The following is a 26,334-nucleotide window of genomic DNA, read 5'->3' on the forward strand; positions in this document are numbered from 1 at the left end:
GGGAACTGACAGGGTGTCTCGCGACCACCGTCTTCCAGCTTCCAGAGCACGACTTCATCACTGGGCAGCGGACACTTATTTTATTGAACTTCTGGTACAAGTGATACTTCCTCTTTGAAATACTCCCTTAACTCCCCAACATACTCCCCTTGTTTCATCCTACACGTTGGCTTCTCCTTGTGGGTCTCCTTTGCTAACCCCTTTTTCTCAACCAGACTTCTCAGTGTGGGAGGACGTTATTTTTTTGTTTCACTACCTTTTCCAATCTCATGGTTTAATTGTCAGCTACATGTTGATTCCCAGTATCATATATCCAACCTGCCCTTCTCCCCTGAACTCCAGATTATATCTGCGTTTGTCCTCCTCGTATCTCACACAGATGCCTGACAGCCATGTCAAACTCACTTGCTCCAGAACAGAGCTTCTAATCTCCTTCTCCAATACAAAATAAACATGTTTTTCTCCTGTCACTTTAGTAAATGACACCACCAGTTTTGACTCAAGTTAAAAACCCACATCATATCCTGGATTCCTTCTTCACCTCCTACATTCAATCAACCATCAAAACCTGTTTCTGCCTCCAAAATGCATTTTGAATCTATTCTCTTCCCTCCATCCCCACCCCACACTCTAGAGTTAGCAACCTGTCATCTCTCCCCAGATTACAGCAGTAGCCTCCCAATCTCACTGGATTCCTGGCTTCCACTCTGGCCCCCATACAGTCCTTTCTTCAAAGAGCATCAGGTGGAATCTTTTCAAATGTATAAATCAGATTTTGCTACTGCTCTAGTTAAAAGTTCTCGATGCCTCCTTAGGCTATTTCTCTTAGAAAAAAATCCACAGTCCTTACCATAACCTAAGGCCAACTTCCTCCCTTCCAGCTTCATCTGAAGGCAGATATGATGGCTGTCAGGTTTATGGTTTTGTGCTGTTTAGAACAGTGTCTGAGACGTGGTAGATTCTCAACAGATATTTATTGAATGGATGAATCAATGACTGATGAAACCATTATCTCCAAGTCCTGATCCCTCTATCTCTTCACTATCCCTTGAATCTATCCCTACCGTCCTCATAACCACTGACCTGGTTCAGACTCCATAACTTCCAACCTGGATTTCTGCAACAATCTCCTACCCAATGGGCCTCTACCTCTCTTGCTCTGCCACCACACCCATACCGTTTCAGACGTCTACGCCATTGTTCACACTGTCCCCTCTGCCTATAATACCTGTCCTGCCTCTTTGTTCTGGTTTTGGTGTCTTCCTTTCCATATTTACCCTCACATTTAACACATGGTTTCCTCATCTATTTACATGCCTTTCTCTCCTGATGAAGAACAGGGACCATGGGTACTGCCATTTATCTTCCTGCCATTAGTGTAGGGCCTGACAATCTAGGCAAATAATACTTATGTTGAATGAATGCATGTGGTATGGAGGCAACAACCAGAGGGCCAGCCTGGGCTGGATGGGGAAACTGAGGCCAAAGTGGTTATCAGTGGCTCATTCCCCAAAGTGGCAGAGCTGGCTAAATATCAAAACCCACCTCACCCCCACCCCACCCACGAGCTGCTTCTGTGCAACAACATGAATTCCCCAGGGTCACTGGTCTCCTGCAGGTGGAATATGAGTTTCCAGATATAGCATCTTTTGAGTCCTCAGGCACAGTGTGCAACAGCTGCACAGCTCTGCAGATTGAGGGAATAAAACCATATGGTGGCGGCAAGAAGTTGCCACATACACTGACTTTCTCAAATCCCCAGGCTGCATTTTTTTTCATTTTAGATAAAGGGACCCAGGCGTGGCTATGAGGAAAAGATGTGCTCCTGTTTTCTTCCCCCTTCGCCTTGTGTCCCCAGGCTGCCCTTTTCCATTCAGGACTGGAAATGGTTGGGAGCCTGAGGGTCAGCAGAAAGCAGTGAAAAGGGAGCTCTGTCAACTGGGATATCTGCTGCTATGGCAGCCAGAGCCAAAGGAGGTCACCATTGATCCCAAAGGATCCCAAAGGCACTTAATTCTTCCTGCTGAGACACGGGGCAGGGTTGACCCAAGAGCTAAGGGGTAAGAGGTCGGGGTGGGGCGAGACGGTGCTGGAGGCTGAGATGTAGCCACTGTCTCTCTCTGAGTCTCTGTTTCTCTAAGTGTAAAATGAGGGGCGCAAACTATAACTAACACCATTCTCTGCTGGTCCTTACATTTCATTCCCTCATAAGGGTTGTCAAGGCTGTAAGATCACCAGTGGATGGGGGTGGGGGTTGCGGGTGGCCCTTAGATATTGGAACCAGAGAGGGGGACAATTCTGAGAAATGCTCAACGAAGGCTGGAGAACACTGCATTTTAGGACTCCTTAGAGCCAGTGGCAGAACGCCTCTCCCAAAGGGCCTACGGAGCCAGTCCCCTAGCCCCAGGTCTTCCGTTATATTACTGTCCATGGGATTCAAGCTACAGGCATGGCCCTGCCAGGAGGTTCCAGGGAGAAGAGGATCAGATAGTCACCACCGTCTGGCGTCGGGGAGGAGAGAACAGGAGCTTCTTGGTGGCCTCATCTCTGGGCCGCCCGGGACTGCTTGGCCCAGTCGGGCAACCCAGCCCACTCCAGGCTGGAAACCTCAAAGGCACAAACCGCCAGCGCTTCGGGCGCTAGCTCCATCCTGCCCCACCCGGCCTCGCCCTCCGGGTCCGCCCACATCCCTCGCCTCTGCCTCTTGCCGGAAACACCCTCCCCCTCCTCCCGCCCGGTCCCCCGCACCCTCTATCCCCTCCCAGTCCCTCTCCCTCGGCGAGTCAGGGAAGCTTCTCTCCGCCCTGTCCCTCCCTCTTCCTCCTGCTGGGTTTCCTCGGTCCAGACCCCGAGCCCCGCCCGCCCCGCCCCGCCCCGCCCAGGCTCCTCCCTCATCCCCGGCCCCGCCCCTCCGTTTCCCTCCCAACCCGGGCCTCCAGGTCCCGCTATTCCCCTCCCCAGGCCCCGCCCCCCGCCCCCGGAAACTTCTCCCCGCCCCCGGCCCCGCCCCCCCGAAGTTTCTTGGGCCCCCGGCGGCCCGCGGGACAGAACGCAGAGCCACCGCCCGGCTGGGCGTGGATGGAGCTGGCGGAGCCCGCGCGGTGCCGGGGGTGAGCGGCGGAGAGGCCGATCGGCCGGACCTCAGCGGACTCGCCATGGAGGGGGAGGTGAGGGCCGGCCAGGCGGGGGGCCTGGGCTGGGGTCTTCCAGCTACTCCAGGCGGTTGAGGTTCTGGGCTCAGGCCCTTGTTCCTGCCAACTCCTCTCTCTCAGGTCTCCGGACGCCAGCACATCACCCCCCCACCCACCCCAGGCAGAGCCTAGGCAGGGGCGGGAGTAGGGATCGCATGTCCGGCACTTCAGCGACCGGTCCTGCTTTATTATCTCTTTGGTTTTTCTCATCAACTGTGAGCATGTTATTGTTCACATTGGATTAACGGGGAGACTGAGGCTCTGCTGAAAGTGGCTTGGAGTGCTGGGCTTGAACTTCGGTTACCGTTGACACCCGGTGCCAGCCAGGTCTGATCCTGAGGGCGCAGACTGTATGTGTTGGGTTGGTGGGGGGGAGTCAGTGGGTCCTTCCAGCCCCTGTCTCAAGGAGTCCTGAGGCCGTGACCCTGGCTGGTGGCTGGAGGACTGGAGAAGTTGTTCTTTTTCTCCCCTGTATCAGTCCCTGTGAGTCCCCTTTCCCTTACGCTCTGGCCTGCCCCAGAGTCGGGCCCATGTAGGGCTAATCCTGGTCCCTGCCTTCCCTACACCCGTGGGAGGTCTAACTCCCAGGGGGCCCTGGGCAGCTGGACCAGCAGTGCCCTCCTTCTTTCCCCTCAGAACCCTCTGGGTCTAGGGTGGGTCAGGCACTCTGTGATTCCTGTCCTTTACTTGCATACTCAGTTCTCCCAGTAGCCCCATCATCCCAGCACACAGCAAACACTTCACGTGTGTCTGTGGAGTGAATAAATTAGAGGGGCCTGCTGAGTCTAAAGGACTTTGCTTCTAGTCCTCTGAGGAGGTCTCAGCTTCTGTCCCTCACAGCCAAAGGGAAGGGGATATGTCTGTGCTTGGATATATGGGGAGAAAAGATGAAGCCTTCATTCCTTGGGCAACCCTGGCCAGTTGGGGAGCCTTGAGTGGACCCGGCTGCCTGTGTCCCCATCAGAGCCCATCTCCTTACTTCCTGGCACCACTGTGCATGGGCAGCTGGGCTGTCAGGGTTCCCTCCAGGCCAGGCCCTGTGTTTCTGTGGGATAGTAGATAAGTCACTTCCCCTCTCAGCCTGCATTTCCTCTTCTATAAAATATAGGGCTTGAGGGCCTCTTCCCTGGGTCCTGACTGTATGATTGTGGCCCTTTCTGTCAGAGTGGGTGGAAGTAAGGGGCAAAGTCAGGCCACTATGATTTGCTGTGGTTTTTTGCTGACAGGGGTAGAGTAGCCCTCCCCTACTTCAGGCCCCTGTTGTGAGGGCTGGGCTGTCTGGCTGTGGTCCCTCCCCTTCTCCCAGAGGATGTGGGACAGGATTACTCCATCTCCTGATCTGCTCTGGCCCCCAATTAAGGGAAGTTCTCCTGGGGCCTCCTGGGCCCATGGTTTGTCTCGTGGCTAACCCAGCCCAGCTCTGCACTCTCTCTGGTCCTGAGTTTCTGACATTTCCACTCACTGATTCTGATGCCAGAAACTCCGCTCATAGCTGGGCCATCTAAGATCTTGCCTACTTCCTCCTCCTATCTCCTACCTCCCCTTTTCTAACTATTTTCCTCCCATTTCTTCTCCCAGTCCACTTCCCTTCATTTCTTGAGGCCTCAGTGTCCATCTTTGTTTCTCGAAAACCCCTCTTAGATTGTAGTCACCTGCTCTCTCCCATGACCCCAGGCAGGGGTCCCACACAGCTGCTTTCAGCCCTCCCCTAGCTTTGAACTTCCTCCTCATGCCCAGCCACCCTAGTGCCAAGTCCCCTCAGCCTCAGTGACCTCTTCTGTGCAGTGGGTTGGTAGTCTCAGTTAGACTGAGGTTTGGTGAAGAAATGCAGGTCTGGACACTGGGCATTTATCCACTTGTGTTCTCAGGGACTCAGTTTCCCCATCTATAAAACAAAGGAGGTGGGCAATCCAGAAATGCGATGCTGTATGTACAGAAGCTTTGAAAACTGCAAATATCGATGTGAGGTAGTGTTGCCACTGGAGTAAGGTTGAAAACACTGGACCCAGGCTTTCTTGTGTCTGCCTTGGGGTTCTGCCCTCCTGTCCTATCAATCATGCTTTTGCCTGGCTTGGCCTCCAGTGGCTCCAGGCTGCTCAGTTGACCTTTCCCATCTAGAGAGAAGCTGGGCAGTGTGCTATCCCAGGACTGGTTTTGTGACCTTGAGCTAATCTCCGGCTCTTTCAGGACCAAACTTTCTCATTCTATAGTGAAGGAGTTCAGAGAATAGAGTCTTGGATACCCTCTGTGCCTTTCCTGCTTCTCTGGGCCAAGGTGTGTGTCTCCTTCCCTCCTCACCATCCTACCAAAACCCTGCCTTCTGCAAGTGCTTCCCAAATGAAACCCAAGCCCTTCCCCACCAGAGAGCTAGAACCAAGGTATCCTTCCGGATAGGGGCTATGTTCCTCCCCACAGGCTGGGGCCCTCTCAAGCAGAGGATGCCCACCTAACCCTCAGACCGGGGACTTCCATTGTGCAGGGTCTGTGTTGCCCCCATCAGACTGGAAGTTCCCCCAGGGCAGAGCTTGTGCTTCCTCTCTCTGATTGCCCCATCGGAGGGCTCTGACATAGTGGCTTCTTAGTTGAGTTCAGTCAGAGAATCACTGGGTTAGTCAAAGGGCAAAGATCGTCATTCTAAGCGCCCCGTGATGTGAGGTGCCAAGTTTCCCTCTGCTGGTCTCCATCTCTGTCATAGTTTGTGTCATGGCTTTCTACCTGCTCCTTTCTGTGCACAGGGTCAGGGTGGCCTGGCATCTTTTTCTTTTTAATGAATGACCCAGAGACCCTCCCACCTCAGACAAAGGGGAGCCCGCTGGTTCCCAGGGGTGCCTCAGGAGCTCCCCACAGTGGGCAGGGGAGGGCCTAAGTGAGGATGGATGGGAGAGGAGAGGGAGAAACAGGAAGAATAGTGGTCAACAAGAGGAGAGCAGGCCCAGACACTGGGCTGAGCAGGACAAAACCTCCCCTGTGAGCCCTGCCAAGGGGAGGGGCCCCTTATTAAAACTTACTGGGGCATAGCCAGGCCCCCTGGTGGGAGAGTGTCTGAGGGGCAGGGAGAGGGGCTGGGTGAAGGGTGGTGGGCAAGCAGGTCTCCCTTCAGCTCGCTGTTGCTGATTCCTGATACGGAGACCCTTCCCTGGGCTTTGGTTCATGGCTTCAGCCCCTCACTTCTCACTCCCCCTATCCAAAAATGCCTTCTCTCCTCAGTTGCATCCTGGCCCCACCTATCTCTAAGGCCCTAGACTTGCTTCTCTAGCTAATCCAACCATGTACTTCTCTACTATATCCAGAGAGGACAGTGGTCAAGGCACAGGGTTCTAGCTGTGCCCCCTGGGAGCTTCTAGCTGGCAGGAAGTTTTCACATGTCAGTGGGTGAGGCAGGCAGGGGAGGTCACAAGTGGAGGGGGTTTAGACAGGGGTGTGGATGAGCCCCTGATAAGCAGGTGGTGAACTTGGAGCTCATAGGTGGGAAACCCAGGCAGCAGCTTCACGCTGCACCATTTCTACCTACCACCTTGTTTAAGAGACTGAGAGTCTGCAGGCCTAGGAAGTGGCCAGCAGTGTTGTAGTTGCTGATGGAAGGTTGTGATGTGTGGCGTGGGGGTGGGGGTTCCCATTTCCCACTTCTTCCAGCTCTGGGCTTGGAAGGTGGGCTTGGAACCCCACCCTGCAGGGTTCACTGAGGGGATGAGGGCCCTATGTCTCACATAGCTCATGGGGCTGAAGACAGGGTCTCTGGTGATGTGGGAAGCGGGGGTGGGGTGCATGATGGAATACGAGAGCACCCCCCCTTCTTATAAAGGGCCCTGAAGCCCCCTCTTCCCCTGGTGAAGGGTGGCTCATAACTGGCCTGTAGGCAAGTCTCCCACTTCCTCATTCCTCCATCCGGGAAAATCATTTGGGACCATCGCACTTCCCCATTTTTCTTGTCATCTACAAGTTATGGAGAGAAACTGAGGGGGCACCTCACATTCCAAGGAGCTCCTTGGGCATTGAGGCCCAGCAGCTAAACCCACAAAGGTCTTATTCTAAATTCTGAATCAGGCTCAGGGAGAGAGGGTCCCAGAGAATCAGGGGGATGGCCGTGGCAACAGTAACAATAATGATAGCTACCATTTACTAACTTTAGGGTATCCCAGGCACTGCTTTATATGCCACCTCTTTGTTCAGCAGCAAACATTTATTGAGTAACTGTCGTGTGCCAGTCGCTGTCTAGGCACTGAAGATATAGCAGTAAACCAAACAAAAATCCCTGCCCTCGTGGAATTATATAATTTTTGCAACTTCTGTTAATGTCTCCATTTTACAGATGAAGAAACTGAGGGTGAAAGAGATCAAGTGACTTGCTTCTGGTCTGTGTGACTTGGGCTTCAAAGCTCAGACTCCCAACCACCAGACCATGCAGTTCAGAGAGTTGGGGGGTGCAGTGAAAACAGATTAGGTATTCCTTGCCATAATAGAGAGCAGGGAGGCTATGCCCTACCCAGCCCCTAACAACTTAACCACACTTCCATCTGCCTGGGCTTGTCCATCCAAAGGCAGCTGTGGCCACAGGGTGTCCCCTGGGGAGAGGTGTGCTTCTTTTAACTGGGGTCCCTTTTTGAGCTTTATGTAAATTACAAAGTAGTCAAAATTAGTACTCATTTCCTTCTGTCACCCTCTAGATTCCGACAAGTTCTTGACCACCCTCCCCTTTACACTCACTACTGTGGGTACCAGTCACTGCAGCAAAGTGATAGCAATTTTTGTGTATTTTTATTTTAATTTCACGGATATCTCTTGAGCACCCATTACGTGTAAAGGAAGAGTGCTAGGTGCTGGGGACCATCTGGTAGGCATAAACCTGGCACTCAGTTACCCAAGCAGGTAGGTAATCAAGGGGCACAAGATGTCAGTGGCTGGCCTGGAAGCCACAGGGTGGCTGCCACGTCTTAGAGAAGGGTTCGAATTGACTCCCTATGCCAGTCTTTGGTCAAAAGAAGAGTCCTTGGAGCCCTCACTAGATGGAGTGGCTGCCCCAAAGTCCTTGCCTGGGGGAAGGAGGAGGGCATAGGAGTCTCCTGTTTGGGGCCTGAAACAGGAGCTACAGAGGGGGTTCTTTACAAGGGTGGGGGGAAAGGGCAGATTACCACTCTGCCTACCTGCCTCCTCTCATCCTTCTGATACTGCTTAAATATCTTCTCTGGGAAGTCTTCCTGAGTCACCCTACCTGAACCAGGTCCTGCACGGTCCTCTGTCACCCCCCACCCTTCACTGTTTCCTTCCTAGCATTTCACACTTGTAAATGTGTTTGTATCTGGTGTTTATTTGTTCAGCAACTCTTTCGCAGAATTGCCAGCTCTAGGAGGGCAGAGATCCATTATTTTTATTCCTCTCGGCCTATACCAGCACCTGTGACATTGTAGGAACTCAGTGCAACATTTGTTGGCATGGGAGGCTGATGATGGAGCAGAAAGAACTAGCGGTCAAAGACCCAGTTTGAATTCTGGCTCTGCCCCTCCAGCTGTGTGCCCCTGGCGAGTCGTCCCTCTCCGAGGTTCAGTGTGCTGCGACATGTGGATAATGATGCCACTGCCTCAGCGGGTAGTCGTACGGGTTAAATGAGGCAACGTGTGAAAAACATAACACGGTGGCTCAATACAGAGTCGCTGCTGCTGTTATTGTTGCTGCTCTTATTATTTCTTTTCTTTTTTAAATCATATCAGGATACAAAGTTTATTTTTTATTTATTTTTTACTTTTAAACTTTTATTTATTTAAGTGTGTTTTTCCAGGACCCATCAGCTCCAAGCCAAGTAGTTGTTTCAATCTAGTTGTGGAGCGCGCAGCTCACAGTGGCCCATGAGTTGTTAAGAGCGCTCTAACCAACTGAGCTAACTGGCCACCCCCTGCTCTTATTATTTCTAATACTGGATTAAGAATATCTGCCTTAGGAATTGTGGGGAAGTTCACATGGGATGATATCAGTACACACCCAACAGAGGGACACATCCCTAGTGTGGCCTGTGGACTGTGGTCCCATGGGGGCAACCCTCATGGCATTTCCTGGTGCTATCTTACAGGGTATGAAGGAGGGAGGCGAGAAGCCTCGGGGCGCACGGATGGCGGACAAGGCTGGTTGGATCAAGAAGAGCAGCGGGGGCTTCCTGGGGCTCTGGAAAGACCGCTATCTGCTGCTTTGCCAGGCCCAGCTGCTGGTCTACGAGAATGAGGTGAGAACCTGCCTGGCCCTGAGGTTGGGGGTGCGGGGCAGGGGGCAAAGTGAGGGCAGCCCAAGCCCTCAGGAGGATACCAGAACTGGGGCTGGAAGACGTGTCCCACCTTTGCCATGCTGTGCAACCTTGGGCCAGTGTCTGATCTTCTCTGGGTCTCTGCAGCATGGGCACGATACCTCCAGATGCAAGTCCAGGGCTCCTGGATGAGGGGCTCTTTGAAGTGTGCATAGGGCTGTGTGTAGTTCCTCAACTGTACACCTGTACTGCACCTCCCTGTCCCTAGGCTAGGTTCCACTTATGTGAATGTTCCAGAAAAATTAGGCTTGCTCCATTTAGCAGTGATAGTAGAAATAATACTTATTGCTCAAACGTGTTTGGAGCTCTTACATACCTCTCAGATGACACTTATGACAGCCCCATGAGGGTGGTCTTCATGTCATGTTGTACAGAGGTGCACCCTAAGGCCCAGGATGGCCAGATGACTATTCAGCATTTCAGTGAGTGAAGGAGCCAGGTCTAGAACCAAATCCAGTGCTGTTTCCACGCATCGATGCCAGCAAGTAAACTCTAAAACTAATTTTTGGTGGGAGTCCTCTAAAATATGTTGAATATTCTCTACTTTCTTCAGCAGAACTCACTGGCCTAAACTGAGTCTTTCCTTGGTGGCTCAGAGTCACTTATTATCAGACGGTTTTGTACAGCTACGCTGTACTTTTCAGCTTTTCTTTCTCCTTTAACATCAAACTGCCAGTTGCCACTGCGGCTGTCCTTGTAGCTCTCAGCCCTCACATCTTCTCACTGCAGACTGGTGTCCCTTCTCATTTCATCAGGCTTGGAACTTGGGCAATCAAGGGTGCTAACATTGTGTGTTAAGTAAGAGTCGACAAAGCTCTGGGGGAAGACCTGAGGAGGAAAAGTGGCTTTTACTGTAAAGGATGTTTGTGTCCTGGGGTTGAGGCTTTCAGAAGACGGGCTCTCTCTGTCTACCTTTGACAGGTGGACTACATGGGGGAGAACTGGCCTGGCTGCCAAAGAGGGACATCCTGCTGGTTTCCCACCACCCTCTCTCAGCATGCCTCAGGCAAATTCATAATTGTGCCAGGACAAGAAAGATGGGGACCCCACATCTACATGTTTAAAGGTGCTGCCCCTGAGAAGCACCTTGCTTTTCCTGCCTCAGACCCACGTTCACAGAGTTGGGGTGTCAGAGAAGCAGCTGGAGCAGGGCAAGAAGATGAGTTGTGCAGACAGCCCTCCAGATGTTCTGTACCATTGCTATCACCAAATGAGGACGTGCTGTGGTGGCAGCAGGGGGATATTTTTATAAATAAAGGGCGTTGTTTCAGCTTCCTCCAGTCCCAGCTGCCTAAGAGTTAGCTGAGTGACAGGCCCCAGCTCTCAGCCTGTCGTGCGCTGTTAGACTTGTCCTGGGCCACCTTTCCACATCTGGCCACAGCTGGGAAGCAGGCAGGAAGGATTTCATGTCCCCTAAATATGAAAAATCTAAATCACACTTTAAAACAAAAAATCACTATTAAAAACCTCAATGTAGTTTCAAAAACTTAGCCCTCAGGGGTGAGGAGCTTGGCCCAGGAGTAGGAATTGGGAAATGCTTATTAGTTCAATTCCTCTTTCTTGATGTAAGGAACTAGGCAAGCGCAAATAACTTTTGGCTGTTTCTTTGCTTTCAGTGAGGCTGATGTTCCAAAAATGCTGTCCCCACCCAGTGCCTGCTGGTTTATCCATTTTTCTGAGCTGCAGAAGGGCCAGATAATTCAGCATTCTGGGTGGGGAGGAGACCCAGGTCAGGCAGACGTAGGGAGCTGGGTGGTGGAGATGGACTGACTTTTGTTTTGGCCAGTAGTTGTCCAGTTGTGGGAGGCCTGTGTACACGGGGCAGGTGAGCTGCGCTCTCTGCAACGGGGGATCCTTCCTCAGGTGGCTTTCTTCCTCTGGATGCCCAATAGGAGGGAACTTCCTGGGGTCTCTCTCTGGGTCAGATATTCAGTCCAGCAAACTGGTCGTACCGGTATATATGTCCCTCTTGGGGGCTGCCCCTTGTAGGGCGCTGTGGGCGAAACAGAAAGGAGAGCAGACACATGCAGCACAGGGTTGAGAGAGACGGTCCAGCAGGGAGTTGGGACTGTTTCTCCCCATGGCAAGGTGTCCCTAGCACCTAGTCCAGTGCCTATACGTGGCAGGGACTTTGTGCACGAGGGACCTCACAGGAGGGAGGGAGCAGCAAGGCTCAGGCTCACAGGCGTGGGCAGTGGGGCTTCCTGGCCCAGACGGATTTTACTGTCCCTTGTGCTGAGTGGAAGAACCTGGAAGGGATTGGAGACTAGGGATGGGAAGGAGATGGGTGGAGGCAAAAACGGGAAAGACACCTGACTGAATCTGGATGGGAAAGGTCAGGCCACCCTGGCCATCTGTTGCCCTTTCCCTGAGGGGCTAAAGAGAGGGCAGATCAGTGGTTATCCCATCCACCTTAGCTGTACAGTCATCTGCTCTGAAAAACACTGATGTCTGGCTCCACACCTCCGGGGATCCTGGTAAATTTGGGATGTTGCCCGAGCATTGGGGTTTTTAAAGGTCCCTGGTGCCACCATGGTTGAGAACCTCTGGTGTAGAGCAGAGGTTCTCAAACTTCTGTGTACATCAGAATCACCTGGAGGGCTGTTAAAATTCCAATTGCCAGGCCCATTCCCCTAAGATTATGATTCAATAGGGATGGAGCTTGAGCGTTTGCACTGCTAACAAGTTCTCAGGTGATGCTTTGGCTGCTGGACCAGGCACCTCACTTGGAGGACCACCGCTGGTACAGAGCAACCTGCTGCTGAGACCCTGACCGAACCTCTGCCTCTGGCTGGGAGCAGTGGGCTGTGCTGGGAAGAGCTCTGGCCTGGGAGTCACTGGGTATGGGTTTGAGTTTGGCCCTGCCCCGCTTATTGGGGTTTGTGTCCCTTGGGCAAACCACTTTACCTCCAGGCTTCATTCTCTTCCTCTATAGAGAGAGACAAATACTGGCTTTTAAGGTGATTAAGAGGCTCTGAGAATCTGGGATGTAAAAATGCTTGCTGAGTGTCAGGGTTGCTTAGTAGGGTTGTCCCTCAGTATCCACAGGAGATTGTTTCCAGGAACCCCATGGATACCAAAGTCCACCGGTGCTCAAGGCCCATATAGAAAATGGCACAGAATTAGCATATAACCTATACTCATCCTCCTTATACTTGATCTCTGGCTTACTTATTATACCTTATGCAATGTAAATGGTATGTAAATAATTGTTATACTGTATTGTTTAGGGAATCATGACACGAAAGAAATGTTTATACATGTTCAGTACAGAAGTAACCATCGCATACGTAACAACGTAACTTTTTTCCCCCCAAACATTTTTGATTCAAGGTTGGTTGACTTTGTGTATGCAGAACCCTCAGATACGGAGGAGGGCCAACAGTATATGTGGATTATCATAGAGGGAAATTGGGGTATTTCCTTTGCAAATAATTGAATCACTGCCTCCCAGATATCCCACCCACAACTGCAGGGCACTGAGGCAGTCCCTGGGTGGGTGCTTTTCCTGGCTGTCTGCGTGACGCACAACAGCAAGAGTTTCCTTCACTTGTTGGCCAGTGTCCCCCTCTCCCCCGGCCCCGGCCCAGGGCCTGCTTCTACTTCCCTAGAGTCTCCAGGGTGAGACTGTGTCACATCCAGGAAGTTGTTCCAGTCGGGTCTTCCTGGAAGAGGAACCAACTGACCACCAGTGAGGGAGGAGCTTGTCCCAGACAGCCTGCTGGAGAGGCACCTGGCGGGTAAAGTCCAAGTGCAGAAAACACTCAGGTGCCAGGGCTGGCGGGCGGGAAGGCAGCCCAGCAAGTGTCCAGAGGTGGTCTAAAAGAGGCTGACCATTGTCCAAGAAGATAGCCTGGGGGAAGGAGGTACTCTTAAAGGAGCCCTTGCCCTTTCTGTTGTACTGGCCATGGAGGGTGGCATCTCACTCCAAGCCAAGGGTCAGCGGAGGAAGATGCCAGAGGAGAAGTCAACTCAGGATCTGTGTGGTGAGGGCAGGGCACGTAGCCCAAATGTGCCCTAGTCATACTTCCCTCTGCAGTTTTGCCCGGAAAGCCTTTTCGTTTCTCAGCTTTCTCCTTCGTCCAGGTTACCTTTGCCACAAATCTCCGCCAGCCTCGGGGCATGCATGAGACTAGGTGCTAACACCAGGCGCCCATTTTTAAGCCTCTCCGGCTTCCCCTCTTTCTTCCTTTGGCCTTTGGCATATTTGAGTAAGCCCTGTTTCCCACTTTTGGGCTGTGAGTGCCATTTCTCAAATGCACGGTGAGGCTTGAGGGTGTCCCTACTGCCAGTGTGGATTTGCTGTAGCCTAAATACTGCATCTTGGTGATTGATTGGCAGCCCGAGGTCTCCCCTGACCAGGTGATGCCCTTGCTGAGTGGGATCAGGGTGTGAAGCGGGGCCAGGATGTTTGAAGGTCTGGGTGCAGCTGGTTCTCACCACTTCATGTCCCCTGTGTCTCTCTTCCCAGGATGAGCAGAAGTGTGTGGAGACAGTGGAGTTGGGCAGCTATGAGAAGTGCCAGGACCTTCGTGCCCTCCTTAAGCGGAAACACCGTTTTATCCTGCTTCGATCCCCAGGGAACAAGGTAGGGCTGTGCCTGCCGTGGCCTGAAGATCACCCCAGGAGGCTCTCTAAGACAGCCTGGGCTCCTGGATGCAGCCTGAGCATGCTCTGTGGAGTGTCTGAGGCTCAAACCCGGGGCCGCCACAGGTTGGACCTTTTGCTCACTTTGTCATGGAGTCCCTCCAGTCCCTGGTTGATAGGAGATGCACGCAGGGCTCTGCTGCAAGCTCTGCTCCCCTCTCCCCTTCCAGGTCCTGGGCTGAAAGGGCCTAAAAGACCAAAACGGGGCTCTTCCCAAGCTGTAGTTGGAAAGTAGCCTTTGGGAGGTGGGGCCCTTGGCCTTCTCTCATATCCTGGACACAGGAGGCCCAGGGCTGAGGCAGGAAAGCTGGGGATGAGGCCTTCATCTCACCAGGCCTCTGACACTGTGATGTACTCTGGGCCAGAGGGGAAGGTGTGACCTCTCCTTCATCCCGTGCCTTCCTGGGTGGGCCACCCCTCTGCCCTCCGTCCTGGACTCCGTGCTCGGGGATGTACAGCCTCCCAGCTTTCCTCGCCTTGCACTTTCCTTTCGTAACTGTTGCTGGAGAAAGTCTCTTGCCCAAGAAGTTCTTTCCCGGGACATGCTGAGTGTGGATGAAGTTCGTGGTTTGTACCACGTATGTCTGGCAGGGGGTCCCGGTGGGTGTGGATACATGGCATAGTTTCACAGATATCAGGAGGGAGTCAGATCCGAGGCTGGTATGTGCAGCACCTCTTGCCAACTAGCGCCCATCTGCAGCTGGGTCAGGCCTCGCCCGACCTCTGCACGTCATGTGGAGCCTCTCAGAATGGGGCTGAGTCACAGAGGCGGGGAGTTGGGGCAGGTCTGATGTGGGCCTGCTGAAGGCCATTATGTTTCTTCCCCAGTGTTTAGGGCCAGGAGCCCAGTCTTCTGTGGCTCTGGGCCCTGGAGGAGACCATGCTGCTTTACTCACTAACTCTTTGTCCTGCTCTGTGCTGGGTCGGGCCAAAGAAGCAACTAAGGGGTTCTGACCCTGGGATTGGAGGTGGGCTCTGGGTGGGGGCAGGTTTAAAGTGTCATGAGGGTTCATGGGGCTGGGCCCAGGTTGCACTTGACATGTACTACTTAGGGCTCTTTGGGGAAGAGGAGAACCATGTTTTAATCTTTTAGGCCATAGAGCCCCTGTGCTGTCCGGGAGGCCTGCTTCCTCTCTAATTGTGCTATGGTTGTGTGTGTATGTTTGAGGCATGCAGGGTTCATTAGGTATGAAGGTTTGTGCCTGTGTGTGTGTGTGTGTGTGTGTGTGTACTTCTGTGTAGGTGCGTGTTTACCTGGCCATGGTCAGTCTGGGTCTTTGTGTGTCACTTAGTGAGCTTACGTGAATGTGAGGCGGAGGGGACCTTGCTTCTCTGTTCTCTGCCAGTGCTGTTCTGCAGCTCCTTTCCGCAGCTCTGAGGTCAGCTGGTAGTGGGCTAGGTGGGTTAGGCTGGGCACAGGGCAGGTGGGACATTACATTCCGAGAGACCTGTTTGTGCACATACATTCTCAGCTGCTTCAACCAACACCCCAATTCTGCCAAGAGTTCAGGTTGGCTCTGGTGACTCTGGGAACAGGATGACCAGTTGGGGACACGGCCATGGAGCAATTGGTGGGGGCTGCAGGGCAATGGGAGGACAGCATACCCTGATTCCAGTTCAAGAGTCCCCTGACCCTCGATACCCCGGGAGCTCAGAGTGGGGGCTCTCCAGAGGCAGATGGGGGACCTCCCAGAGAACCACGTCCCCCTCATCCTCTCACCCTCCTTTCCTATCTCCCTGGGTGTTCCCCATCCTCAGTGAGGCTGCCCGCTGGCCAGAAGGTCACATGACCCCGCTGTCTAGTCCTGAAGCCGCCTGTTTTTTCCTTCTAATCAAATAAACAAAGACTCCAGTGTCTTGCATGCCCCTCTCCCCCCTGCCTCCCCATCCCCACGCCCCTGCCGTGAGGTCACAGGCAGATGCTGCCAGGAAGCAGGGTGGCCTCTGCTGGGCCTTGCTGTCCTGCTGGTCTCAGCCAGCTTGGCCCTTTCCTCTTTCCTGCCTCCCTTCCCCCTCCCACTTTTTTCCTCTCTGCCATTTTGTCCTCTCCCCTTTCTCAGGCCATATGGGCCTATTCTGTGGCCAGTCCTGTTAACTCCTAAAGTCCTCACAGGGCCTGTGCCCCTGGGGCTTCTGGGAAGGGCTTGGGGAGGGGACCTGTGCAACCTGTGGCTCTTCAGAACACAGGTAGTGTTGGAGCCGGAGGAGCACCTTGTTGGTGCTCAGATCGTCGCTGTTCTGATCACCCTGTGGGATGCGGGCTCATTCCGTCAGGATCATGGTTCCCGAAGGTGGGGTTGGGTCCCACTTAACCTTGTATTCTTTCTCCTAGGGGAGCCCTTTGGCCAACACCCTCCCCCCAGCCTGCCTCAGGTGGGCTGGCCAATGGGGAAGGCTGCAGTTTGGGTTGGGTCCGGTGGTCTGTTCTTGTCCGTCAGGCCCAGGATAGCGAGGAGACTGGTGCAGGGTGCCACTGCGGGTTGGTAGGACTAGAACTCCATCATCTTGACTCCTAGGCCAGTGCTCTTTTTCTGCCCCGTTCTTGCTGTATATGTTGCTGGGTTCAAGTGCACCTTGCAAGCTTTCGGGGATGCTAAGTCCTGCGCCAGGCAGGGTCCCCACCAAGTCCAAGCCTCTGAGCAGAAGCAGCAGCTGAGTTCAGAGGGGCTGGCCCTGGTCCATGTTTCTCAGTGTTGGGTGGGCCCTTGCAGAGCCCGGATGCAATGCTGTCCCTCCCTGAGCCCCTAGCAGCCCTGATGCCTGGGCTGAGAGGCAGTTGCCAAGGTGCCCTGGGGTTTCTGACTTAACTGCAGATCTGCTGCCAGGATCGAATTTACCCTGGTCATGCAAATGAGCATTTGGCTGTGCCTGGCATGGAGAGGTGGGTGGGACCCAGGGCCCTGTATGGGGAGAAGCAGGAGGCAGCCAGGAGGAAGTTATATAACAAGGATGCTGAGGGGGCCAGGCGGACTGTGGTGTTACATAACTCAAAGAGTGGCGAGAGGGAAGGTGCTATCTAACACCAGGGTGGGGGATGGGCAGGCTGGCGACCCGCCTGACAAAGAACTGGGGCATCTTGAGGTCGGAGAGTGGGCAGTAGCCCAAAAAACAGGGAAAGGGAAGGAAACTTGGGCCAGTTCATTCATTTATTGGCTCATTCATTCAGGAAATATTTACTGTATCCCTACTATGTGCCGGGCTCTGGCTTTAGTCAGGTTGAATTCCCTCAGCATTTCTTTATGGTAGGCCGTGTTATCCCTTTTTCCAGATGAGGAAATGGGCTGTTTTGTCTAGAAGGAGGGCCGTGGTGATAATTCCTACTACTGAGCATTCACTGTGTGTCCAGCTCAATTCAACACTTTAGATATATCAGTGATCTTCACAGTTCCACGAGGCAGATCATGGTGATGTTTTTCTTTTTTAGATGAGGAAACTGAGGCTTAAGGTCAGCCAGCTGTAGGTGGTGGTCTGCCCAGCTCAGAGGCCCTATTGCTGTGACCACTGTGCAAGGCTGCCCCCCGGTTTGCATGGCCTCGCTCCTTCCACTCTTTCCCGTCTGACCGTGGGGCCTGGCAGGGAGGGGGCCCTTGGAGCTGCCCTCTGATTCTCATATAGTATCTTGGAGCTCCTGCCTGAGAAAGGAAGGGATCTGTGGGGTGGGGTGGGGTGTGGAGTCAGGAGTCATAGGATTACTTTAGGCTGCCTTAGCCAAATTCCATCCCATCTGGTGAGCCTGTGTTTCCTCATCTGTGTGATGAGGGGTTGGAAATGACCCCTGATGCCCTTTGTCTCTGATAATCTAGGATTCAAGGAGACCCTGCAACTTTTTCACTTGGGGCAAGGGCTAGGTGTGGGGCCCACTGGAGAGCTGAAGGTGTCCCTGGTTCCAGTGGGCCTTCACCAGTGGGGCACCCCTCATGCTTGTCTCCTTCATCACCCCAGTCCTAGGAGACTGGGACTACTACTACTTTACAGAGAAAACTAGAGCCCAGAGGTCAGGCAGCTGGCCTGGGGGTGGGGGGGCAGTCATACGGAGTGAGATCAGATCTAGGATCTTTCCACAGGCAAGGCCAATTCGAATCCAAATCTCTGGTGGCTGCATGCAGGGAAAGAGCCCCTTCACTGCTGGGTCTGTCCTGTCCCTTGCCCTGAAGCCTGGTGTCAGACCTGTTGTAGGAGTCATTTTGGTTTGCTCCTGGCCATCTGGGCCAGGGCCAACTTTGAAATCTGGGGTGGGAAGCTTCCTTAAGACCCTCCACGTGAGCCTGGTTAAACATCTGCCATCCACCCCACCCATGCCCCCTGCAGGTCAGCGACATCAAATTCCAAGCACCCAGCGGGGAGGAGAAGGAATCCTGGATCAAAGCCCTCAATGAAGGGATCAACCGAGGCAAGAACAAGGCTTTTGATGAGGTGCGATGCAGTCGTGTGCAGGGCTCTGAGTCCCCGTGCCCACCATGTTGTGAACCCAGAGAGGACTCTGCCTCGCCGCATCCCAGGCAACCGCTTGATTATGTCACTGCTACAAACACTGGGGAATCTGCTGTTGTTACCTCATTTAATCCTCACAGCACCCCCCAACATAGGTGGTAGTGTTCCCGCTTTACGGATGAAGCACTGAGGTGTAAGGAAATTAAGTGACTTGTTTTAAATGAAAACATGGGTAAGTGGTGGGGCAGAATTTAACTGGCTCAGCCATGTACCCTTGCCAGCCTCAGCTGGAGACAGCAGGTGGGCCCAGGACAGAGGGATCTAGGGGGTGAGTTGAGAGCCAGAAAGCTCATTTTTCAGTTTGGCCATGAAGTCCAGGCCAGACTGTCTCTCGCCCTGGGCCTCCCATCTGTCTGCAGTGGCCACCCAGCCCCCTATAGTGGTGATGGTGGCGGCAATGGCCATGACCAGGCTGTGTGGCAGGCAACGGTGTCCCCTGGGGCCAGATCTCCTCGGGAGGATTGTCTTGGACATCATGGATTTGTAGCTCTTTGGGCTAAAATGCATCTGAGGGCCAGATGGGGTGACCCTTGGATTGTAGAAGTCTGAGACCTGAGTGGAATGAATCTTCTCAAGGCCCCTTACTGGAAGCCATGGCTCCTATGCCGTGTCTTATGTGACTATGTCATGTTCAGCCCTTCACTAGCTGGGGAAAGTGTCCCGTTTTGTGGGACATGTGGTGGGTGTTGGAAGCCACGGCTGGAGGGTGGGATGGGCCTGAGCGCAGTCTCGGCAGGTCCGCATCAGCTCCTGCCTGAGGAACAGAGACGGCTGGACCCCCAGCCGGGCCTGAATGCTTAGCCTGAGCTGGAGACTGAGGGGTCTTAGCCCCACCCTCATCACAGGGACAGGCTGCTCCAGGCTTCAGAGTCTGGATTTTCCATGTGAACTTTACTCTGTGGCTTCCTGGACTACTATTACCCCCTTTCCTTACCCTCAGAGAGGAGATGCTGCCCTCCAAATACCCCGACCCAAAGGGGCGGAGGCCCTGCTCTTTCTGGGCCTATCCCCAAGGGTCCTGGGAGAGTGACTGGGGCCAGGGCAAGGCCTATTCTGGAAGCAGGTACCCGGGGATCATGGGCTGTCTTCTTCCTCTCCCCCCAGCTAAGCCCAAAGCATTGGGACTGCTTATGTATTTGTAGTAGATTGAGGAGCAAGGGCTGATAGCCCATATTGTGCAGGAAGACTGACTCAAATCGGGCACCTGCAGAGAGGGAGAGCCTCAGACTACAGAGAGATGGTAAAGGCAGTGCAGAGACAGGACGAAGAGCGGAGGTCCAGTCATGGAGAGATGCTTCAGAGAGAGGCAGCAACGGGCACTTGTCCCTGCGGGTGCAGACCCCAACTTTAAGTTAATGCCTGTGCATTTCCTCCTCTTCCCAAGGCTTGGTGGGGACTGACCTGGTTCCTTTTCCTTCCCAGGTAAAGGTAGACAAGAGCTGTGCCCTGGAGCATGTGACACGGGACCGGGTGCGTGGGGGCCAGCGGCGCCGGCCACCTACAAGAGTCCACCTGAAGGAGGTAAGACTTTGCCTCAGCTTGGCCAGGTGGAGGCCAGTTGAGCTGGGGACCCCAGCTCCTTAGGATGGTAGCCAGGCTCGGATCCCCCTTTTTCCAGAGGATTCCTGGACCTAGGGCTTCCTGAGTGGTAGGCAGGAATCTGTGTGTGGAGGCACGTGTGTTAGATGTGCTCAGGGTATAGATGTATGTGCCTGCTGTGCTTACTGAATCCACACACTGGCCTTAGCCAGAGCTGGTGCCGGAGGGAAACAGAAACCCTAAGGCTACTCCCTGCCTCTCAGGGCTCAGTTTCCAGCTGGAGTAAAGATCAGCTCCAAGCAGAGCTGTGTCTAAGGGCTCTGGGAGGCTGGAGCAAAGGGACCACAGAGGACCCACTGGCACTTGAGCTGACCCTTGAAGGATGGGAAGTGTTTCAACTGGCAGATAGGGTATGAGGGAGATGCCCGGTGGAGGGAATGGTGTGAGCTGAGCATGACCAGGAGAGTGTAAAGTGTGCTGGGAGATCTGTCAGTGAAGGTGAAGTTGGGAGGAAAGTTAGGAGGGCTTGAATGCTGGAACTGGGGACAGGATGGATGGGAGGGTGTGTGCCAGAGGTTATTTGACGCACAGGATAGGGTGGGTTGGGTTGAGGGAGGGAAAGGCGGGGGACCTAGAAGAAGAGGGAGCAGTGGGGCCTCCAGGTTCCCACAGGACTTGAAAAGGGAGGGGCCAGTGGGAGAGACTGGGAAGCAAGGGTCACCTGGACTTGTGATTGAATATGGGGCTGTGGCAGATGGGCTAGACAGAGCGGGAGGGTTGTCAGAGGTCCCCCCAGCATGGAGGCTGGGCAAATAGAGGCCCTGGGCACAGGGAATTTGGGAGAAGGTATGGGCAAGGGGAGGAGTAAGGGAGGAGCCCTTTTTCAGACCAGTGTTGCTGATGGGGGTAGATGGTGGGGGGAGGGGTCTTGGAGGCCAGGAAAGAACCTCAGCAACTGAGGCCAGAGAGGCCAGAGAGGTGGGTGGCACATCTAGGGAGAGAAGGGCACAGGACCTGGGGGTCATCAGCCGGGTTGGCAGCCACAAGTCACAAGGGCAGGACTGAGGAAAAGGCAGGTGGTGACGTTGAAACCATATTTTCTCAGCTTAAGGCTGTCATGGGGTAGAGAGCTGAGGTGCAGGCGTGAGAGAACCATTGTGGGGAAGGAGGAGAAGGGAAGGGACCAAGGTCATTGGAGAGTTTGTTTTGAAGTGAAGCAGCCTGTTCTTGACTGTCAGCTGAGGAAAAAGAGCCTGTAGAGGGAGCAGACTGTAATATCCAGAAAGAAAAGGAAGGCCTGAGGCCTGAGGTAGGAGGTCTAGGAGGTATTGAAGGAGGGCCAGCCTTTGAGGGGAGATCCTTTGAGAAGAATTCAGGGAGGGACTCTTGACTGGTTGACCGTGAGGGTCCCAGCCAGGACCCCCACCAGCTGAGGGGCCTGGGGAGAGACTTACTGCCCAGCCCTGCTCCACGGCCTCTGAGGCTCCCAGGGAGGGTCCCCATGAGCGTCTGGCTGCTGGGTGTCCCTTTGGGTCCCCGAGGCATCCCAGGTCGGTGTCAGGTGTCTGCGTGGTGCAGCCGTTCCCCTCTGGCGGTCAGCTGTGGTCTGGGGCCGCGTGTGACGGTGTGAGGAGAGTGGGCACTGCCGAGCAGCTGGCCAGGCGAGTCCTGGGGAGATCTGGGCTGGAGGGCTGGGTGTGGGGCTGGCACAGCCGTCAGAGGTTTCCGGGGAAGGGAAGCAGAAGGGAGTACGCGAAAGACAACTCTAGAGACCTGGTAAGTCCTGGTTCTGGCACCTACTGGCTACGGGAACCCTTGGTGGGTGGTTGCAGAGAAGGGACATTCTGCCAGGAAGGGGTCAGAAACAGGGCTGGAACCATGTCCCCTGCTGCCCAGGTCAGTATAATTGCATTAAAAAGAGCAGCCCCTTTCACTGGCTGGAAGAAGCCGGGCTGGGGCACCGAGTGGTCTCCCTGGCTCTGACTTCCTGGCCTGTGATTCCCGTCAGGGAATCCTACGGGACTTAGGGAGAGGAGAGGATCCATCAGACGGCATGGATAGTGGGTGCGAGGGACCCGGGCAGCCTGGATAGGAGGGCCTTAGTACTCTTACGGGTGGGCACATCACACCCAAAGGCCAGTCACCCAAGATGACGCCCATATTCTGCTTTCCACCAGGTAGCCAACGCAGCTTCTGATGGACTTTTGCGCCTGGACCTGGACGTTCTGGACAATGGGCCGCCAGTGTTTCCTCCCAGCAATGATGTCAATGCAGCCCAGCCCCGGGAGATACTCCGGCCCCCCATGCCTCCTACCAAGCCTTCCCCAGCTCCTGAGATGACCAACCTCAGTGACGGAGTGGAAACCCCTGTGGGCGAGAGCACCCCAACCCCTGTCTCAGCAAACTCTGAGGTCCACCCTGAGAGCCAAGAGGACTCAGAGACCCTGGTGGGGAAGGACGGTGGCTTCGAACAGCCCCCCAACAAGGTCTTGCCTGACAAACTGAAGGTGAGCTGGGAGAACCCCAGCCCCGGGGAGCCTCCTGACACTGAGAATGCGGAACCACCGCAGGCACTCTCTTCTGAGACTTCTGAGGCTACGCCCAAGGAGGGGGGGAAGCCCCCTACACCCCCACCCAAGATCTTGTCAGAGAAACTGAGAGCCTCCATGAATGTGGTGGAGCCTTTGGGGCCAGCCCAGAGTCCTGGGGCCCCAGAGACCTCCGCCTCAGGCACAGCTCAAGTCTCGGTGAATGGCGTGGATGACAGTCCTGAGCCTGTCAAGTTATCCCAGGCTGCGGGCACCCCAGGGGCTCCCCCAAAGAATGCAACAGTGTCCACAGCACTGCCACCCTGGGACCAGCCACCTCAGTTTCATCCCCGCTGCTCCTCCATGGGGGACCTCCTTGGGGATGGCTCCCAGCGTCCACGGCAGCCTGGGGCACGGCTGTACCGGGCCCAGCTGGAGGTGAAGGTGGCCTCGGCACAGACGGAGAAACTGTTGAACAAGGTGCTGGGCAGTGAGCCGGCCCCTGTAAGTGCTGAGACCTTGCTCAGCCAGGCCGTGGAGCAGCTGAGACAGGCCACCCAGGTCCTGCAGGAAATCCGAGATCTGGGAGAGCTGAGCCAGGAAGCACCTGGGCCACGGGAGAAGCGGAAGGAGCTGGTGACTCTCTATAGGAGAAGTGCACCCTAGGGCCTGCCAGGCCAGGGCACTGTCCCCTTGGCCAGCCTAGTCTATCAAAGCCCTGCTGAGAAATGTTGTTCTGCTCAGTCTGTGTTGAAGGGCCATCGGGCATGGCAGGGTTTGGCCAGGACCTGCAGAAACTCCTGGTATCCTTCCTGCCCTGCCTTGGCCAGTGGTGCCAGGTGCCACCCAGGGCCACTGTCTGGCTATCTGGCCCGGCCTCTGGGCTCTGACTTGGGCTGGGAGCACACACTCAGGACCTCTGTGCTTGCATGGTTGTTCTGAAATGCCCCCGGGCTTTGGCACAGCCCTGGGGGGCTATGGGGGTGGCATAATCTCTGCTTCTCAGCCCCAGTAGTTTACATTCCTGACTTCTGAATAGAGCACAGCTGAGTTCCCCGCACCTCCGTGTCCAGGTAGCCCTAGGCAGAGAGCCTCATGGCAAAGGCAGCTTCAAGCCCTAACCAGCCCTCCCACCCACATATTCCCAGTAGCTGCTGAGACCCTGGGTCCAGGCCGTAGGTTCATACCTCAGTTGAGTAAGACCTGGAACTTAGCGAGGGCCTCTGAAGGCAGGTGGCAGGCATCTGTGTGAGAAAGCCATTCACTATGTGTCCCCTCTCTGGGCCTGTGCTATTCTGCAGCCTTCCCCTCTGGTGAGCTCTGACCAGAGGACCCCAGGGTGGAGGAGGGACTCGAAGGGTCTCCCTGCCTCGTGACCAGCTTGTGTCCAGCCTTGTACATTCCTATAGCGGTGAACCCCAGAATGGCCCCGATGTCAACATCAGAAACTGCTACATGTAACTCATTATAAATTAACCGTCAGAAGAGAAACCACCCCAACTTCTGTGCCTCCCCAGATGGGATTTATATCTGGGTCTCTGTGGTTCCTCCTCAACTCAAACAGGCCCAATATCCCAGTCATTTCCTCAATTGCTGAGGGGGTACGTCGGGGCCTGAAACCACTTCCCTCTCCCCTCTTCCCTGCACCGCTCTGGCTCAGGCCCCAGATGGACTGCTCCTCCTGAACTCCCTAGTGCAAGGAAACTTCTCCTGGTCCTTCACCAGCCTGTGCCTGCAGCCTGGACCTCTCCCTAGGGCTCCCCCGCCCCCCGCCCTCCATCATCCCTGGCTCTGGGAGCACGCCCAGTCTCCATTCTGCTGCAGCAGCTGCACTGAGGGCAGAGCTTGTAGGTGCAGAGGACCTGAAGGCCACAGCCACTCTCCCTGGGGCCTGTGGGAGTGGGAGAAGTTCCTGGCAGGAGCTGCTCCGTGGGTTGCACTTTTATTTACTGAAAGAGAGGAGAGGGAGGGTCACAGCTTCATGCTCTGGTCTTTCTGCCCACTTCCCCACATCCAGCCACCAGTGGTGCCCACAGGCCTGCCAGTGCAGGTCACTGCCTTCCTTACTGTGCTTCTGCTTTGTTCTTGAGGGTAGTAGCCAGGGGTCAGGAGAGGCAGATGTCCACTCCGTGCCTGTACCGGGCAGCGGTGGGGTAAGCCGCGTGTCACAGCTCTTGAGCCCTGATGGGCCTCCCCAAACCACACTCCTTGGACAAACTAGGCTCCCATGCCAGTCTGCCTGTTTCTCCATCTGTGTCCAATATGAGAGCAAGAATGTCATCAGATACAGTCACATGGCCCCCTATCTTCCTTTAGGGAACAGCTTTCTGCCATCAGCAGCCGGGGCTGTCTGGGGCTTTAACCAAGTCACCTGCTTCCAGGGACTAGAGCCTCCTTTTCCTCTTCTGATAAGCGTGACCAGGCTAAGCGAGTATCTCTGGGACAACCTCAGTGGCCTAATGCCGTTGGTTCCTATGGGGCTCCCATGCCTTGGCAGCCTGGGCCCCAAGGGGGAAGCCAGCTTTCAAGGGAGGGGGAAGAGGATGGGGAATACGCAGGTGCCGCCTTGCCTGCGTCTCGAGGAGGATGGCATTCCATGTCTTCTGCTTAGGAAGCGCCTTTCTTGAAGTTTGGCAATAAATCCCTTTTTATGGAACTTTTCTGCCGCAAGCCTGTTTGTTGGTGTGGGACCAGCTCCAGGGCTGACCTCGGAAGTGGAGGGTAGGCGGTTGGTCAGTGGATTCACCAGCCCTCCAAACCCATTGTAGGGCATCTTTCCCATAGGATGGTCTGGGCACTGCCCTCCCACAGTGTTCCTTCTTTGCCAAACTCAGCCAGGACCCCAACTTTACGCACACACGTTTCTACAGTCTGGGGGCTAATTTTCAGTTTTTAAAAGCTTTACTTGGAAATAATTTCAAACAGAAAAGTTGCAAGAATAAGAATAGCACAAAGAACACCCTTATATTCTACCCAGATTGACCCATTGGTTTATCTTTTAAGCACTTTCTCTCACATACACACTTTTTCCCCCCCTGAATCACTGGAAAGTTAGTTATCATGGTCCCTTACCCCTGAATACTTCAGTGTGTATTTCCTAAAAAATAAGTATATTCTCTTATGTAACCACAGTACCATTATTTATCAACTTCAGTAAATTTAACACTGATATAATAGTTAATATTCCAACTTTGTCATTTGACCCAATAATATCCTTTATCATGTTTCCTCCAGTGTAGGGTCAGATATTGCACACATGTTTCTTTAGTCTCTAATCTGAAATGTTGCCACAGCCTTTCTTTATCTTTCATGATGTGGACATCTTTGAAAAATACAGTTCTTTCTCCCCACCCCTTCTTTTAATAGAACAGTCCTAAGTTGGGGTTTATCTGACGTTTCACCTTCTTTTAATAGAACAGTCCTAACTTGGGGTTTATCTGAGGTTTCATCATAATTAGATTGAGGTTATGGATTCTCAGCCAGAAAACTGCATAGGGGCTACCAGGTCCTTCTCAGGACCTCACATCTGGAGACACATGCCTCCATCTGCCCCCTCACTGATGATGTTAATTTTAATCACCTGATCAAGGTGTCTGATTTTTCTATTGTAGAGTTAATAACTTTTCTCTTGCAACTAATAAACAATCTG

The 26,334-nt window shown here is 54.1% G+C and overlaps 1 protein-coding gene across 1 annotated transcript; it reads left to right on the forward strand.

Moving 5' to 3' along the window:
• Nucleotides 1-3,044: 3,044 nt before the first annotated feature.
• PLEKHO2 (pleckstrin homology domain containing O2) lies at nucleotides 3,045-26,334 on the forward strand. The gene is made up of 6 exons (XM_081048905.1): nucleotides 3,045-3,167; nucleotides 9,253-9,402; nucleotides 13,952-14,068; nucleotides 18,436-18,540; nucleotides 20,041-20,139; nucleotides 22,335-26,334. Exons 1-6 carry the CDS (start codon nucleotides 3,156-3,158, stop codon nucleotides 23,349-23,351), a joined length of 1,500 nt encoding a protein of 499 aa, XP_080905031.1. The 5' UTR covers nucleotides 3,045-3,155; the 3' UTR covers nucleotides 23,352-26,334.

This window comes from Rhinolophus hipposideros (assembly GCF_964194185.1).
Source record: "Rhinolophus hipposideros genome assembly, chromosome: 5".
NCBI classification, from domain to species: domain Eukaryota; kingdom Metazoa; phylum Chordata; class Mammalia; order Chiroptera; family Rhinolophidae; genus Rhinolophus; species Rhinolophus hipposideros.